Source organism: Pan troglodytes, chromosome 6, assembly GCF_028858775.2.
Source record: "Pan troglodytes isolate AG18354 chromosome 6, NHGRI_mPanTro3-v2.0_pri, whole genome shotgun sequence".
NCBI classification, from domain to species: Eukaryota; Metazoa; Chordata; class Mammalia; order Primates; family Hominidae; genus Pan; species Pan troglodytes.
The window spans coordinates 32,927,046-32,942,617 of record NC_072404.2 but is presented as its reverse complement, the minus strand read 5'-3'; the positions used below and the strand labels follow the sequence as shown (position 1 = coordinate 32,942,617).

The 15,572-nt window shown below is 46.2% G+C and overlaps 1 protein-coding gene across 1 annotated transcript; it reads left to right on the top strand.

Moving 5' to 3' along the window:
* The first annotated feature begins 7,653 nt into the window (after positions 1–7,653).
* On the top strand, positions 7,654–9,261 carry HOXA4 (homeobox A4). Its single transcript, XM_016957214.4, has 2 exons — positions 7,654–8,368; positions 8,915–9,261. Exons 1-2 carry the CDS (start codon positions 7,753–7,755, stop codon positions 9,259–9,261), a joined length of 963 nt encoding a protein of 320 aa, XP_016812703.1. The 5' UTR covers positions 7,654–7,752.
* The last annotated feature ends 6,311 nt before the right edge of the window (positions 9,262–15,572 follow it).

The window sequence follows — 15,572 nt, the reverse complement described above, 5'->3', positions numbered from 1 at the left end:
ATAGGATCTGCTTTTCTCCTTAGGAGCTGGGCAGTTTTCAGCAAGTATTAATTGGTAAAGATACCTATTAAGTGCTTAAACTGAAAAAATTGAAAGTATAGATTTGGAATTTCAATAAACTTATTGTGCAGAGGCCACCTACACTCAACATAAGTCCAACAGATGTCCCTAAAGTCAGAGGTCCAGAAAGCAAAACCTAGAAAGTTTTTTTGAAAAATCAAAACCCTCCCACAAGTGCCACTTCTCATGAATAGTGGCAAGGTGAAGAATCCTGAAGTCATTGTGTGTAACCTATTAAAGTAAACATTGGTATTTCAGCATTCAAGAAGATGTGTCCACATCTTAGTGGGAACAAGGATATAAACTCTACATGGGTATGGGTTCTCTTTTATAATGTTATGTGTCTGTGAGAATACTGGATTCCTTGTTTTGCGCTCTGAATTTTGGGCTCCTTATTGGAAAATACTGCGTTATGGTTCCATTTTAGTTACTCATTTGGTGATCTTGCTTGAGTGATTTCTTGGTGATTGAAATTAGAAAAAAAAAGAGTGACGGGGATTCTGCCAGTTTAGTTTGAGTTACTTACACAGAAAATATCCACACTACTTCATGGCCATATTCCACCCTGGGGTGTGGGAATGATCAGAAAGCCTGTTGAAGTCATATCCAGCACCACAGAACATAGAGAATCTTTCCAAGGAATGAGAAAAATTACAGGCTGTAAATATTGTCAGCTTGCTTATTTCTGTCTGTTTTAATCTTCACAAAACTTAAGTAGAATTTAAGAGAGCAGGCAAACCCACATGGCCACATGGAATTAAAATGACTTTAAAAATACATCATGCAGTCAGACCTATGTGTTACTGGAAGATTTTTTTCTTTCTTCCTATTTTCATAGGAAGCATAATAGGATGGCTGGTTTTCTGCTCATTCTGTAGATAAGTTATTTCTTTTGTGGATTCTTTTGGGTTGTTCTTGCAGAGGAACTTACTAAGAAAAAATATGTCTGTCACTGAGGGCTTTATGAAGACATCCAGCCTCAGCCGGTGGCAGAAGTGCGTGTCTGTGCTCCTCCTCAGCGGCAATGTGCGGGGGCTCGTTTGTTCCCACAAGCTGAAGAGACAATATTTCTGAACTATAAATACAACAGGAAGCTTCTGGTCACACTTACTTAGTGGTTTGTTAGGGTTTCCATGGTCTAATTTCACAACATTATGCCAAGATTCCCTTTCTCCTGCTCTTTCCCCTGCTTCATTGTTGGCGGCTCTGGGAGAGCAAGACAGAATTTCCCACCAAAAAACAGAGTCCTGTTCATTTGTTGAGATTCTGAGAGTATTATATCAAAATAATTAGTGAGTGGAAAGCAAATCACATCTTAAAAGATAGGCAATTAAAGAGGAAAACAATCCTTTTAGCTTAAAAGATGCCCTTCTCAGCCTCCCCCCTGCCTTGGCTGGGGGTCTGTCCATGGCTTGCCCACCATGGAGAGTGCAGAGCATTGTGGGCTCCCTCCCTTTGGTTTCTGAGGAGGAGTTTCCTTCTAGTCAATGGCAAAACTATAAACGGGGCTCCCAGGCAGGGCTGAGGGGGTCAGCCTAAGCTCCCACCCAAGTAGGGGAGGGGATCCACAGCCCCAGCCATTCTAAGCCCCAGAACTTGAAGGTCTGCCCAGGTTTGTTTTGTTTGTTGTTGTTCACAAATACATTTGTTCTCCCACCAGGTCCCCTCCCCACAAACCAGTCTTTTCAATAATAATATTTGTTATGAAGGTTATTAGATAATTATTGCGATTTTGTGAAGCAGCCCTTGCTGGAGGTGAAGTCTGTCATCGCCTAACAAATGACGCCCGCGCAGTTCACTGCCGGGTTAAGTAAATGCAGAGAAGATAAATCTGCACACCCTAGGAATCGCCAGCAGAGCACGCTTTAGTACAAGTTCACAGTCAACTCACCCGCTTGGGCCAGCTCTCCCAACAATTAGGGCTGCGTCTTTAGTTTTAAATAAAGGGAAAAAGTGTCTCCACCTCCCATTGCCTGCTTTCCCCCATCTTCTCTTTTCTTTCACTTTTTGCAAAGTTCTCCCATTCTGCTCCAAATTTTCCTTGTAAAATAGAATCACGAGTGATTTCAAGTTAATCTAGTTCCTAGGTGCTAACAAAGAGGTCATAGGCTGATTTAACAAAAAGTACAGTCACAAACACACAAAAATACCCATTTCACCCTCTAATTTCAAATGGCAGTGGCAGAAGCAGGGCATCCTGAGATGCTGGGGGGCCCCTTCCCCCTGAAAGAAGAGGCTCGCTTTGTGTATCTTTGCGGTTAGTGCGTTACAACTGCAGGTCAAAAAGTTGAGGGTCAAAAGTTTACATTGTGCAGTGCTCTTAGTCATCTGCCCAGACAGAGTTTGATGTCAATGTTAGAGCTGTGATCTTGACTATCAGCACAAAAGATAAAATGGCTCAGAGTGACGCGTGTATCACAGTATGGACTCCAGGTGAACCCTAGTGGTTGAATGACCTCAATTACGGAGGAAAGGATAGAAAATTCCTCTTTTCAAGAGTAATACATGCTGTATTTCATCTTGAATTATCGCTCCCATTCTGAGGGAATAGCAGCAGGTAAATAGGCATAGATTACTGAAACATCAACACCTTAGGTGTTGGAGAACCAGGAGTCTGTGGGTTTGTCACAAAATAAAAATGCTAAAAACTCATCTGTGGAGCTTTAAAAACTAATGTCACAAGTTTCCAATATTTCATTATACCTTCAAAGGCAACAGAATGGTGCAGGAAACCTCCTTTATTTGAAAAGAGGGATTTTGATTGGCCGGTTTTTTGTCTTTTTAGTACACATGATGATCCCTAAAGTGTGTAAGAATAAATGCAAACACAGGCACTTCTTGCAAAATATAATCTTTGCAGTTTTCAAACATAGAATATGCTTTTTCTGAAACTACAGTCCGCTGAATGCAAAGCGTTCTGAGATCTGAGAAGGGGAAGGAAGGAAGTGGAAACCCTCCTGAAAGACACAGAATTCTCCCTTCACCCCTTCCACCACCACCGCCAGTGACAAAATGCTTACTGGTGCCATGAAAATGTTCCTGTTTGGAAATTTTTTTAATGTTTATTATTAAACCACAATTGAATGTAAGAGAAATGCTACAAGCTATAAGTGAATAACTAGACTGTAGGGAATGCAGAAAGGTGAAATCCACAAATACCAGGCTACTCTGTAAGACCACCAGGACAGAATAGAATATTTTCTATTCTTCAGAATGTACTTTTTAATAATACACGTGGAATTAAAAAAAAAAGCCAAGGAGAAGATAAAGCAACCTAAGGAGAAGGGTGGGAGAGCAGAAAAGAAAGAGAATAGTGTATTAAGGAAGCCGACTAGAACCATGCCTCATGTGTGAGTTGCAACTGAAGAGCTAAACAATATTTTATTTTTCATGCATCTAGAATGGCTTTAAGTGTTGGTGCTGTAAGAATCTATTTTCCAGAGGACATATTTCCCTTTTCTATGAATTGAACTTCAAGGGATCAGTATAGGAAAACAGAGAAGAGAAAAGTGAAATATTTTCCCTAGGTTTTTCTTTTTTAACTTTGGAAATAATTCATCTACTCAGAATGTGGACTCTTGCAGGAATGTTTAAGATCATCCCAATATTTTGGTTGATTGGATTTAATGGTGCCAGGTATGTTCAGTGGTAAAGTAAATATTTTCCAAACACTGCCTTCATGGAAGTAATCAGGGTGCTTCTGTGCAATGTGTAAAGTTTTCACTCTGGCCAAGAGCTTGAAGCCAAATGGGGGTTTGCCAGATGAAACAGAAGAAAGGAAACAACTGTGGTGATTGCTGTTGCAGCAGTGAACATTTCACCACATTTGGGCTAGTGAAATGAGGAAAACTGAAACCCCTCGATGAGTCGACAAGACAATTACGTGTCTCTTTGGGAAAAACCTTTTTATTGTGCTTTTTGGTTAAAAACATGTGACACACCTTATAGACATGTCAGCTTCAAAAACCATAGATACCTCTTAGCTAGTCTTCAAAGTAAAAGAAAAGGGTACTTGCAGAATTTATTGCTTTTAGTGTGCTTGCTTTATTTGGAGGATTTTGAACCTCAGGCCTCTCAAACAATCCCAGTTAAAATTCATGTGTAATCCCAGTATGAATATCAGTCCTCATCCCTGCGTTGTGTGCATTATTTTAAACTACTACAAGAAAATTACCCCCAAAGAATTAATTGGTCAAATGGCTCGTAAAGTGTTGTTCCTCTCAAATCTTGTGTCTAGTGTAGGTGGTGGGGAAGCCTTCAAATGCCACCATCAGGCGTTTTGAAATTCTGCCATTCCACTGTTCAGCTCCAGAGACATGCATCAGATAGAGAACAGTCTGGGGGACTCTCGCTCTAAAGAACAAAGGACAAATACAGTCAATACATTCCATAACGTTTACATTTCCTTTGGCTTTTCCCCTTGGTTTTTCCTGAGAAGGAGTGACCTGGGCAAAGCACCCTGCTCTCTAAAAGACACTGTATAGACCTTTTAGAAGCGCAAAGTCCAAGGCCGAGGTGAACTTCAGGTCAGTGCGTCTAACAAATATGAAAATGTCGGCTAGTGAAGGGCGCGCCTTGTGATTTAACAAAGACTGTCAATGTGTAAGATTAATAAGAAACAAAATGCACACGGTGTCACTGTTCGGTCACTTTGAAACTTGGGACAGGGTTGCATTCAAGAGGGAATGCTGTTACAAATATATTCAAAATGATTCAAATCAGATTCAAACCAAGCTGCAAAACATTGCCTCCCTTGCATCCTCCCTCTCCCTCCGACTCCCTTCACTCTTCTCCATCTGGGATTCGAGGACATGATGAAAAGTTATTTCACCTAATGGGATTTTAAGAAAGCTTTTGTTGGGAATATACGTTATCCCTGCACGTGGAAATGAGCAAATGTGCTCACCAGTTTCCTAAGGAAAGGATAACGCTTTCACCCCGCTTGGGACTGGAGCCAGTTGGTGTGCGAGGATTAGCCCGCTCCCTCTCTGCTACATTTCAGGGCATCCCATCTTTTCTCAGGCGAGATGCTGCTGGTAAACTTCAGTTTGTTTATTAATTGAGTTAGTTTCTTCCTGGCTTTACTTTGGTGTCTTGGATATTGTGTAAAGGCAAGAGGTATTTTTTAAAAATGTTTTTCAAAAGATTATTTGATTCAATGGAATGATGCTACGGTTTGCAAAGGGAGATTGAGGAAGGTTCAGAAAAGGTACTGAGATTGTTTATTACAGCCATAAATCTTGCAGTAAAATGTCAAAATGTCGGTGTTGAGATAACACTTGGTGGTCCTGGCTCCGTTTGTGTTTATGATACGAACCACAAAGACAAGTTACAGGCCTTGGGGGATTCTGTGTAAGGCCATCTTCCTAAAGTAATAGAATCACACAAAACACAGGCACAGCTAACTCGTTTGGGTTAACCGTATACAAAACAGTGTTTATGTCTCGTTAATACTTAAAAATAGAAACTTGGTACAAGGTTCTGAGGCTAAACAACAGAATTTTGTGTTTTAGTGTCTGTAAATATTAAACAGATATGGTTAAGACCCTAGTACTCAAGGCTGATGACATGAGAAGGAGGGAAGAGTTCCTTGTCATGCTTTTTGTCCCCCTGAAACTTATAGGGTTCAGATTTGTAATACGTATGTCTATATATTATTTATATTACATTTTATATAACCTATGTGTATATTATTTTTTCTTGCTAGGGAGAGATATTGGTTCAGGTAGATGTATCACATTCTAAATTTTTCCTCCAGTCTAGAGAGGATGGCTAAAGATTACACTCAGTGTTGATTTCTGTCTGTGGCTCAAATTTCTTTAAAAACAAATTTTCAGGGTGCCTCATGTGAATGGACAGCACTCTTCACACTCATATACACCTAATGTGGAAAATCTCTTTGTACCTCTTCAGGGTGATTCCAGTTAGAAAGCTAATATGATCCCCTTTTTAACCTCTTTTCCTAAATTAGTTTAAAGATTAGTCCCATATAATAGGCTTTATGTGGCTAAGCATTAAATGACTATCCATCAAATGGATATATTCCAGCATTTAGTAACTCATATGAGTAACCAGTATGAATGAAGATAGAATTGACATTCCTTTTCAAGTGTCTCCAGGCTTAGGAAATAATTTTCCTTGTCTGCGTTCCAGACTCAGTTGTGAGAAGGCTGTTTATACTGCTCTTTGAAAAATCAACTAAGGTGCACCAGCTGAAAAATCCTTGCTTTTGCATGCCAATATGAAAATATTTTTAGAATGGTGACTATGCTAGTTTGCACTGCTTTAATTTAGGCTGAGAAGTAGAGGGTCTGAGTCTACTACTCAGAAAAGAAAGGGAGAAAGCACACAGCACAAATAAGGCATCAGTATTTACTTCAAAGATCAACATTAGGTGGAATTAATAAGTAATTTATTTGTTAATAATGGCGTAGTGTACCCATCAAATTTCAATTACCAAATGGCAGGCAACAGTCTCCTCTCCCTCCTTTCCGGAGCTTCTGATATTGTTAATACGCTAATTTTCAGCAATTCAGAAATTATAGACTGTCCTGCAAATATAACTCTAGCCTCAGATACTGCCTGAGAAAGCAGGATCTAAAAGAGAAAACATGAAATTCTTAGCTGGAAAAGACCCATCAGCGATCAGACCCGGCAAGGTGTTTATTCTACCCTTAGCTTGTTTTTGTTTGGGGATAGTTCTGAAATAGGAAGTTATTGTTTTCAAAGCTCGGTTCTGTGGAGGTGTTGCTTCTATCCATTCCCATCCTTGGGCCACCTTCTCTCTCACAATCGCACCTAGTAAACGCGGGCATATTTAGCTCTCACATCGACAACCCCCGTCAAATTAGATGCTATTACGAAGGTTCCAATTTTTCTTAGGAAAACACGAAACAGATTGTCTCTGAAAGAAGGAAAAAATGAAAAGTGTCCATCCAGTTATAATGGAATGGCCTCGCTTTACATCCTTGGGTCGATTTCTCTTAGCTGCCCGCCCACCCTTTGCAGCTTCTGCCAAGCTTCTCAAAGCAAGGGCTCTCAGGCTGACACGCAAGGAGCAGGGTGTGGGGAAGGGGGATCTGCGGTTGAGAAAATGTGTCTGGTGGCCTCTCAGTGGCGTACATAAAAACCAGGATGCCCCTCGGTCCCAACGCCCTTCCTTTCGCCTGTTAGCCTAGAACCCCTGAAGGACGCGAAGCCTGACTGGGTTGCGCCCGAGGTCAGCGCTGAGTCGCGGCCGCCAGACAGCCCGAGGCCTAGGCCAGCAGTAGGGCAGGCAGAGGGCTCCCGAGAGGACCTACAGCCTGACAGGGCCTGAATTCCCAGCGGGAACCAAAGTTGGGGGGCTGGGGTCCAAAGCTCCTGCTCCCTCCCCCAGCCCAGGGGCCGGACAGCAGCATCCATCACGCACCCGCGCGTTTCCTGATCCGGGTCCGCGCGCGCGGTGCGCCCATTGGTGGGGGCGCTGCACGTGGGGCACGGGGCGGGGCGCGCGCTGGGCTGGGGAGGAGCGGCTCGAACTTTGGTGGCGGCGTCTGCGGGAGGGGGAGGAGTGGGCACTTGACAGCGGGGGGAGGGGAAGGGCGCAGAGGAAAGGGGGATGGGAAGCGAGGCAGGAGGGGGAGGGGCCTCGGCAAGCCCAGAAAAAACGACAACGCGAGAAAAATTAGTATTTTTGCACTTCACAAATTAATGACCATGAGCTCGTTTTTGATAAACTCCAACTACATCGAGCCCAAGTTCCCTCCCTTCGAAGAGTACGCGCAGCACAGCGGCTCGGGCGGCGCAGACGGCGGCCCGGGCGGGGGCCCCGGCTACCAGCAGCCCCCAGCGCCCCCGACCCAGCACCTGCCGCCGCAGCAGCCCCAGCTCCCTCACGCGGGCGGCGGCCGAGAGCCCCCTGCCTCCTACTACGCGCCGCGGACCGCCCGCGAGCCCGCCTACCCTGCTGCCGCGCTGTACCCCGCGCATGGGGCCGCGGACACCGCCTACCCCTATGGCTACCGCGGCGGCGCCAGCCCCGGGCGGCCGCCCCAGCCCGAGCAGCCCCCGGCGCAAGCCAAGGGCCCAGCGCACGGCCTGCATGCGAGCCACGTCCTGCAGCCCCAGCCGCCGCCGCCCCTGCAGCCTCGCGCCGTGCCCCCAGCGGCCCCGCGGCGCTGCGAGGCGGCCCCCGCCACCCCAGGCGTCCCGGCAGGGGGCAGCGCCCCCGCGTGCCCGCTGCTCTTGGCCGACAAGAGCCCGCTGGGCCTGAAGGGCAAGGAGCCCGTGGTGTACCCCTGGATGAAGAAGATCCATGTCAGCGCCGGTACGTGGCGCCGCTGGGGAGGCGCGGGAGGTGGGCTGGGGCTGGGCCTGGGTTCGAGGGTCGGGGTCAGGAGGGAGAGGCTCAGGGGAAGGGGGCCTCGGGAGGGGAGCCCCCATCTGGCCCGGGCTGCGGTGAGATGTGGGTATGTGCGCGCCAGCCAGCCGCCTGATCCCAACATGAGAACCCTTTTGTACCCAGGGTCCCTTTATCAGGAGATTTACGAGACGCCAAACTGTTAGGGCAGTAATTATAGCCCCCATAAATTTAATTGCCCTGGCAGAGGCTTCAGGCCATGTGTCTTTGAAGCTTTTCTTCAGCCCCAATGCCCAGCACCATTCTTTATGGCTCTCGGGTGTTTCCCGTTGTCAATAGCCTGTGAAACATTTTCTTTGCCGTTTTATGTATCTTGCGTGAACTTGGTGTCAGGTTATTATATAATGATGATGTCCAATTGCTCTTCCCCACCCCACCTTCTCTCTCCTCCTCCTTTCCCTCTCTTCCGCTCCCTCCTCCTTGGCCTTCTATTTCGGGGTTCTGGGTTTTCAGTTAACCCCAGTTATAACGGAGGGGAGCCTAAGCGCTCTCGAACCGCCTACACCCGGCAGCAGGTCTTGGAGCTGGAGAAGGAGTTCCACTTCAATCGCTACCTGACCCGGCGGCGCCGCATCGAGATCGCCCACACGCTCTGTTTGTCTGAGCGCCAGGTCAAGATCTGGTTTCAGAACCGGAGGATGAAGTGGAAGAAAGACCACAAACTGCCCAACACCAAGATGCGATCCTCCAATTCGGCCTCGGCCTCTGCCGGCCCACCAGGGAAAGCACAAACTCAGAGCCCGCACCTCCATCCCCACCCCCACCCGAGCACCTCCACACCCGTTCCCTCCTCCATATAATCTTCTAGAGATCTTGACCAGTTTCTATCCCTTACCTGCTTTTTTCTTCTCTTCTCCTGCTCCGTTCCTCATCCACCCCTCCCCATCTGGACCATAATAGACACCAAAACAAACCCAAATTGGTGAAAAGAATAATCAAAAAGAAGACATTATCCGGTTAAGAGTCTGTGCTGGTTGCCACCCAAGAGAGAACAGTTGTCCAGGATGCTGGCTGGTGGAACAACCTGCTGGCCCGAAACAAGGCTGCCAGGTGTGGATACCTGAGAAGGACTACTTGGTATCAAATACTTTTGAGATGGCTACAGTCAGCTAGCTGGACAGCCCATGCTGACTGGGGACATATACTTGCATCTTTGTTGAAAGCAGAAGAAAACAGACCCTTTCCCCACCTTCCTTACCTCCTCTTCCCCCATTAAGGCAGCTCATCCAAGCTTGTATTGAACTGAATAAATGAGCAGACATTGTGGACCTCACAAGATTATTTAATTCTTAAGATGTGTAGACCTTGATGGTAGGTGTGACATGTTAGTTTTTCTTACTTGCATTTATTTAAGACACTGTTACAGAGATACTGTTGTCCCCTTCTGGGGCACAGTCTTTGGGGAGAGGGGAGTGCATTTAGACTTATGTGGAACTGTACAAATTGTGATGTGGCTACATAGAAAGCCATGTGCTAAGAATAAACTCCATTTAAAAAACATTAAAAATCTAAGATTCATGTGTTTTCTAAGCTTTTCATTAAGAAAACAAAAGTCCTCTGGATTGAGATACTTGACCTTGCATGTAAAAACCTTGTAGATAGCTTGAGCTGGATTCACTTGGATTCTGACGGCTCACATAATTTGTGTGTGAGAGTGTGTGTATGTATGTTCAACTTGAGCTGAACTCTTGTCAAGCTTGGCCTACTGTGGAAAAGTTCCAAAGAGCAGGAAGGCTCTTAAGCTCTGAGAGGGCTCCTCTTCTTCCCAAACTTGGCCAGGCTTTCAGGCTTCAAGTCTCTGTAAGGCATAGAAACGTGTCCTTCCCTGCAATGAAAGTTGAAACCATGCAGTGCTGTGGGCCCAGGAGTTTCTGCAGCTGTTCTACACACTGAACTCTGAGCACACTTGGAAAGCAGTGGTCTCTTTGGCATTTGTTGCACCTTCACACTTAATCTGCCTGTTTCCCAGGAGATAAAAAATAGTTTGTGCAAAGGGTTGAGATTAGTTTTTGTTTCCTGGCTGTTCTTAAGGTCCTCTTCACTAACTACAGACTGGGAATTTTTGTTTGTTTGCTTGTTTGTTTCTCTTTTTTGAAGAAAGAGCTTTCAAATAAACTGAATTTTACAAGTACACTCTCCAATGTCTCTTCTGAGGAAAGAAAAAGCATAATATACCCCTAAAGTTCACCCCATGCAAAGTAGACCTGGGAGAGTTTACTGCTGGAAAATAGCCAAACTGGGTCACTTTCCTCAAATGCTTTGTGATTTTTCTGCTCGATTCCAGAGATCTAGATCCAAAAGGCTGAAAATCAAAACCCACTTCTCGATCTCTATAACCCTAGTATTTGTTTACTGATTTAGATTTGATGCTTACTGCAGGGAGTTCCCTACAATAAGACCACAAAAACCTGTGCACACTAGCCCCAGAATATTAGAACTGTCACCTGGCCTTGAAAAAGTGCAACTTTTAAGTAATGTAGTAATTTTAGCATAGATGGGAGTAAGTGCTCACCTGCCTCTGCAATACCAGAGAATTTTTAAACACATTTCTCTCATTAGTGGCAAAACCCTTTAGCCAGTGTCAGAGCTGGTACCCCTTTCACCCCTGCTGCCCTGTGTGTGATACAAACAAGGGCGATCCGTTCTATACCTACAAATCAGATTTGAGAGGAAAGTGATAGATACCAGTCTCTGAAGAGCCAAGAAAATTCGGGAGCAATCAAATACACACTTACCTTCCCAAATCAGGATAAACCTGGCATAAAGTGCATTTTATAAGGTGTGAACGGGTGCCAGGGATTTCTGGAGGCAATGCAACTGCTGCTGAAACTTATTAACCCTCCCCCTACTACACACACTTGTAAAACAAAATTAAATCACGCTGAAAATAGCAATTTTCCCAGGAATCATTAATCACCTCAAACAATAAATACTTCTTTGTAATTCAACAGCAATTCTGAAAGGCATTCTCTGGGAAAAGTCTGTGGAGGAGAGAGGGATCTTCTTGCAAATAATGTGGTCTCAGGCAAGGACACAGCATCTTGGCTGTCTGCTAAAAAAAAAAAAAATGCCTAGACTCTCAGTGGAAATTGAGTGTCAAGCTGCAAAATCTCAAATGGCAGACTATCATCATTTAAGGTAAATTCTTATATTTCTCCTTTGTGGGAAAAGAGGGGTATGGGAATATTCATTAGCTTCATGCTGCAGGCAGTTGTATGAGGATGAAAGGGGTGACTTTCTTTCACTTGCACTTATAAGTCTATCCAGAAAGGGAAGAGAGAGGATTGAGATCATTTTTCTGATATTCCAGGACAAGATGGCATTTTTGTCCCAACTGTATTGATTATTAAGGTATTGGTGAGTTTTACAAAACCCAGATTATAGAAAATGATCCAAATGATTGCCATTTCTTAAGTGTTGTTTTGCCTGCTTCAAATTGGCCTTTAAGGGAGCTTGTTATAAGAGATTAGAAAATCCCACTTTGTGCTTCAAAATCATGCATTGTCTGCCCTTTGCTAGGGCAACCATAAGAGTTCACCGAGAGGACAAATTTTCTATCTCATTAATTGTTTTTTTTTTTTTAAGCAAACCCTACTGGCCCCTCAAATCCTTGACCTTTAAAGACAGTATTTTGTGTAAGCTCTATAATTTTACCAAAATGAGCCTTACACATACTCTCCTTTTCTCTCTTTCTCCCTCCCTCCAATACACACTCATCTGCTTTAGTCACAGAGCCGAGTTGTACATGACTCCGGAGAAAAAGTTTTGTCAACATCTGAAATCGACCTAAATCGGATAGGAGACACTTTAATGGTCACGGTTTGAATTAAGTACTTAACACTCTCCCCCTTGAAGAAAAATGGCACTTTGCAGGCTTCCTTCTCTAGTTTTGCTGAAATCTATGATATACCCGGTGTTTTATTACAGCAGGAATTCAACTGTGACAGGCATAGTAGAGTACTTAATACCCAGGATGGAGCCATGGGAAGATTACCTAGATAGGTGGGGGAGGAGGGAAGTCCCTTCGCATAGCATCTCTGACTTCATACCCAGTTGTCCCAGCGGGCCCCATTCCCCTATATCTCAGCCTCCTCCCCATGGGGTGGGGTGGGGTGGATATCACCATCTTTCCTCTGTCCCCCTGTTCCCCTAAGCTTCCAAACTCTGCTCTCCTCACTGTTGCCTTCCCTCTAGCAGTTCCCACATAGAAACAGATCAATGACTCTTTAGAATGAAAGAGAAGAAAAACCCAAAGAATCAATGTAGCAAAAAAGCCTGGGGCTTCCCCTCTGAATGAGTGGGTTCTGTGCAGGCAGTAGGCTGCCCTTGGCACTCCCTTGGTCTCTGCATCCCTAAACACAGTCTTGTATAGCAGAACACAGGCTCACCTTTCTCAACTGCTGCTGTGTTGCCCCTTCCCTATATTATACACTGTCCCAAGAATAATTCTGCTTCGTGTTTCAAAGAAACACATGGGCTGGAAACAATAGGAGGAAGAGACGTGTGTTCTGTTCCCTTGATGGTATAAGGGAGGCTACTGTGGCTGTCTTGAAACCCTCTAGGCTGCAACTTACAGAACTCTGGCACCTCTTCTGAAGACTCCAAAATCACGGGGCAACCCCTTCCCTTTCAAGCCAGCCCTACTTTCTCTGGGATTGTTTCCTGGGGCTGAAAGAGATTCCCAGATTGAAAGACTGTCCAAAGTGAAGGAGACCTGGAGGCCATTTTGGTTCAATCTTCTTAATTTACAGATGAGAAAACTGAGGCAGCCGAATGATCCTCCCTCCACCGTTCCTTAAGTTAATGAGTACGAGGGTGGAATGCAACCTTTAGTCTCACTCTAGAGAGCAATAAGAGCACAGATATCTTTCCTCTTAGGAAGATATTCTGCCAGGAATGGAGGTATGCATCTAAGCTTACACTTGACCTGGACGGTCACAGGTGTGTACAGCCAGAGAAGAAGGATGGGTTCTTGCCTCATGGGCCATCAAAGCTGCTTGGGGAGATTTTGTAACCAAGCCACCCTAGTCATAGAGCTCAGACAGGTGGACTGGCCACTGGGCTCAGGAGGGGACAGATGTCAGGGCATCTCGGAGAGCAGTGGACTCCCCACTATCCACAACGGTCATAATCCCAGGATGACTAATTCTGTCATGCTTGCCCTGCTATTTCCATGGTGGTGGCTTGCCTCAGACCAGGGCAAGGATGAATGTGCCCCGGAGGCCTGCAGAGCCAAAAAAAGGACCCTGGTTGCAGCTGATAAAGGTGTAGCGCCTGTTCAAGGGAGATATTGAAATTGTAATCTTTGAGGTCACGTGACTCATTAAATAATTAATGCAGATCGTCAGGAATGGATTGGAGTCGTCAGGGCCTCACTAGGAATGAATCTCTCAGAAGTGAGATTCCAACTTACCATTTGATTTTTAAAAACACACACCCTCAGATTTATCTCCAAAAGCTTTTAACTCCTTCAGGAAGGCAGGAGAGAGCCCTCGGCAGGGAGGACGGAGCTGGCAGGCCCTCGCCAGATCTTGGGGCCTTTTCCGCAGGGTTTCTGCGAGTCCAGGGAGCGCGCCGCGTCCGGGGAAACGTGAGTTCGGGCTTGGGTTTTCTGCGGTCACATCCTGGCTTTGGTGATGAAGTGGGACGGATGCGCAGACAGTTGGTAATGTTCTGATTCACGCTGGGGTAGGCTGCAGAGATACCACAGGACGGGCGCGCGGCTTTGTTCAATTTTCCCGGCGTTCATAAATCACCCGCGCCGGGCGAGCGAGGGAGCAAGCGAGCGCCAAAAACGCGGAGAGAGAGGCCACGGCGGCGGCGGCAGCCATTGTAAAGTGAGAGACCTGGGCAGCATCTCTCTGTGACTCATTAGTCTGAACGATTTATGGGGTACAGCAGCCATGAATATTAGACTTGGAGATAAGGAAACAGCAAAAATAATAACCATAATAATTACATACTCCTAAGTGTCACGCAGGGGAGTGGTGGGTGGCGGCATAGCGGATCTTTCTGGAATGAAATTGAGAGGCAAAGTGCAGGATGGCTGAGTCCACCTTCCTCACGGTCATGCCAGGAGCCCCAAGACCAGGGGGCACTCCCTTTGGGGACACAGAAAGCAAGTTTGAACAAGAGAAAGGGGGCGCAGCGTGGATCCTGGGTCCTTTTCCTTTGGTTTGTGGGGGCTACGGGTCGAATTGTGGCAGAGCTCAGCTACCGGTGTGCGCGGCCACTTGTTCAACGTGCTAGGGGGCTCCGAAGCCAGGGGTCAGGGGACTCCTCAGCTATTTGATATCCCCTCTTAGCGCTATCTACAGAATTGCGTGAAGGCAGACAGACAGAGGAGGGCTGGTTTGGGGCAGGCTGGGGTAAGAGGTTACCTGGGTCTGAGTGAAGGGGTAGTCGGGGCAGGGATAGGTCTGTAGACGCAAAGGGCCCGCAGAGTCCCAGCGGAGCGCAGAACTTCTCCAAGCCAGGGTCCGGCGAGCGGACGATTCTTTCCCTTTTCCCCATCGTCTCCCACTCCCAGAAAGCTGACTGCCGGCTCGGTGACCATTTGCTGGTTAGAGGGCAAGAGAGGGTTGCAAATACTGTGAGGGACGAGATTTGAGCAGAATCAAGGCATCAGATCGGCTTATGGCCGCTGCGCAAGGCCAGGCAGGAGCAGGGCCCCTGAGCAGGTATTGTACCAGCCGGCGTCCCTCTCAGTTTCCAGCAGCCTTAGCTGGCCTGCTCTGAGGGACTAGGTGCTGCGGTAGCCCCGCCAGCCCACTAGGACCTAAAAGGAACGCACCCAGAGTTGAATAAACCAGAACACAAATCCTCCCAAGACTGCCTCTGGCCAGTGGACTGAACCCGGGTCTGATTTCGCGCCTACAGAAATGAACACATATTAGTGAGGTTTCAGGAGAGTCCGTGATTGAATGCTCCCAGACAAGGCTTCCTTTTGTTAGGAAAGGAAAATAAAGCAAGCATTCACATTCTCCAAGTTGTGGTGCCTGAGGAGAGAGCTCTCCGAAAGCAGCCCACACCACCAGCAAAGCCACTTCTACCTTCTCAGCTTCCTCTGTTTGCTTCATTTTCTTTCCTTCCCCACTCCCCCCTCAAAATA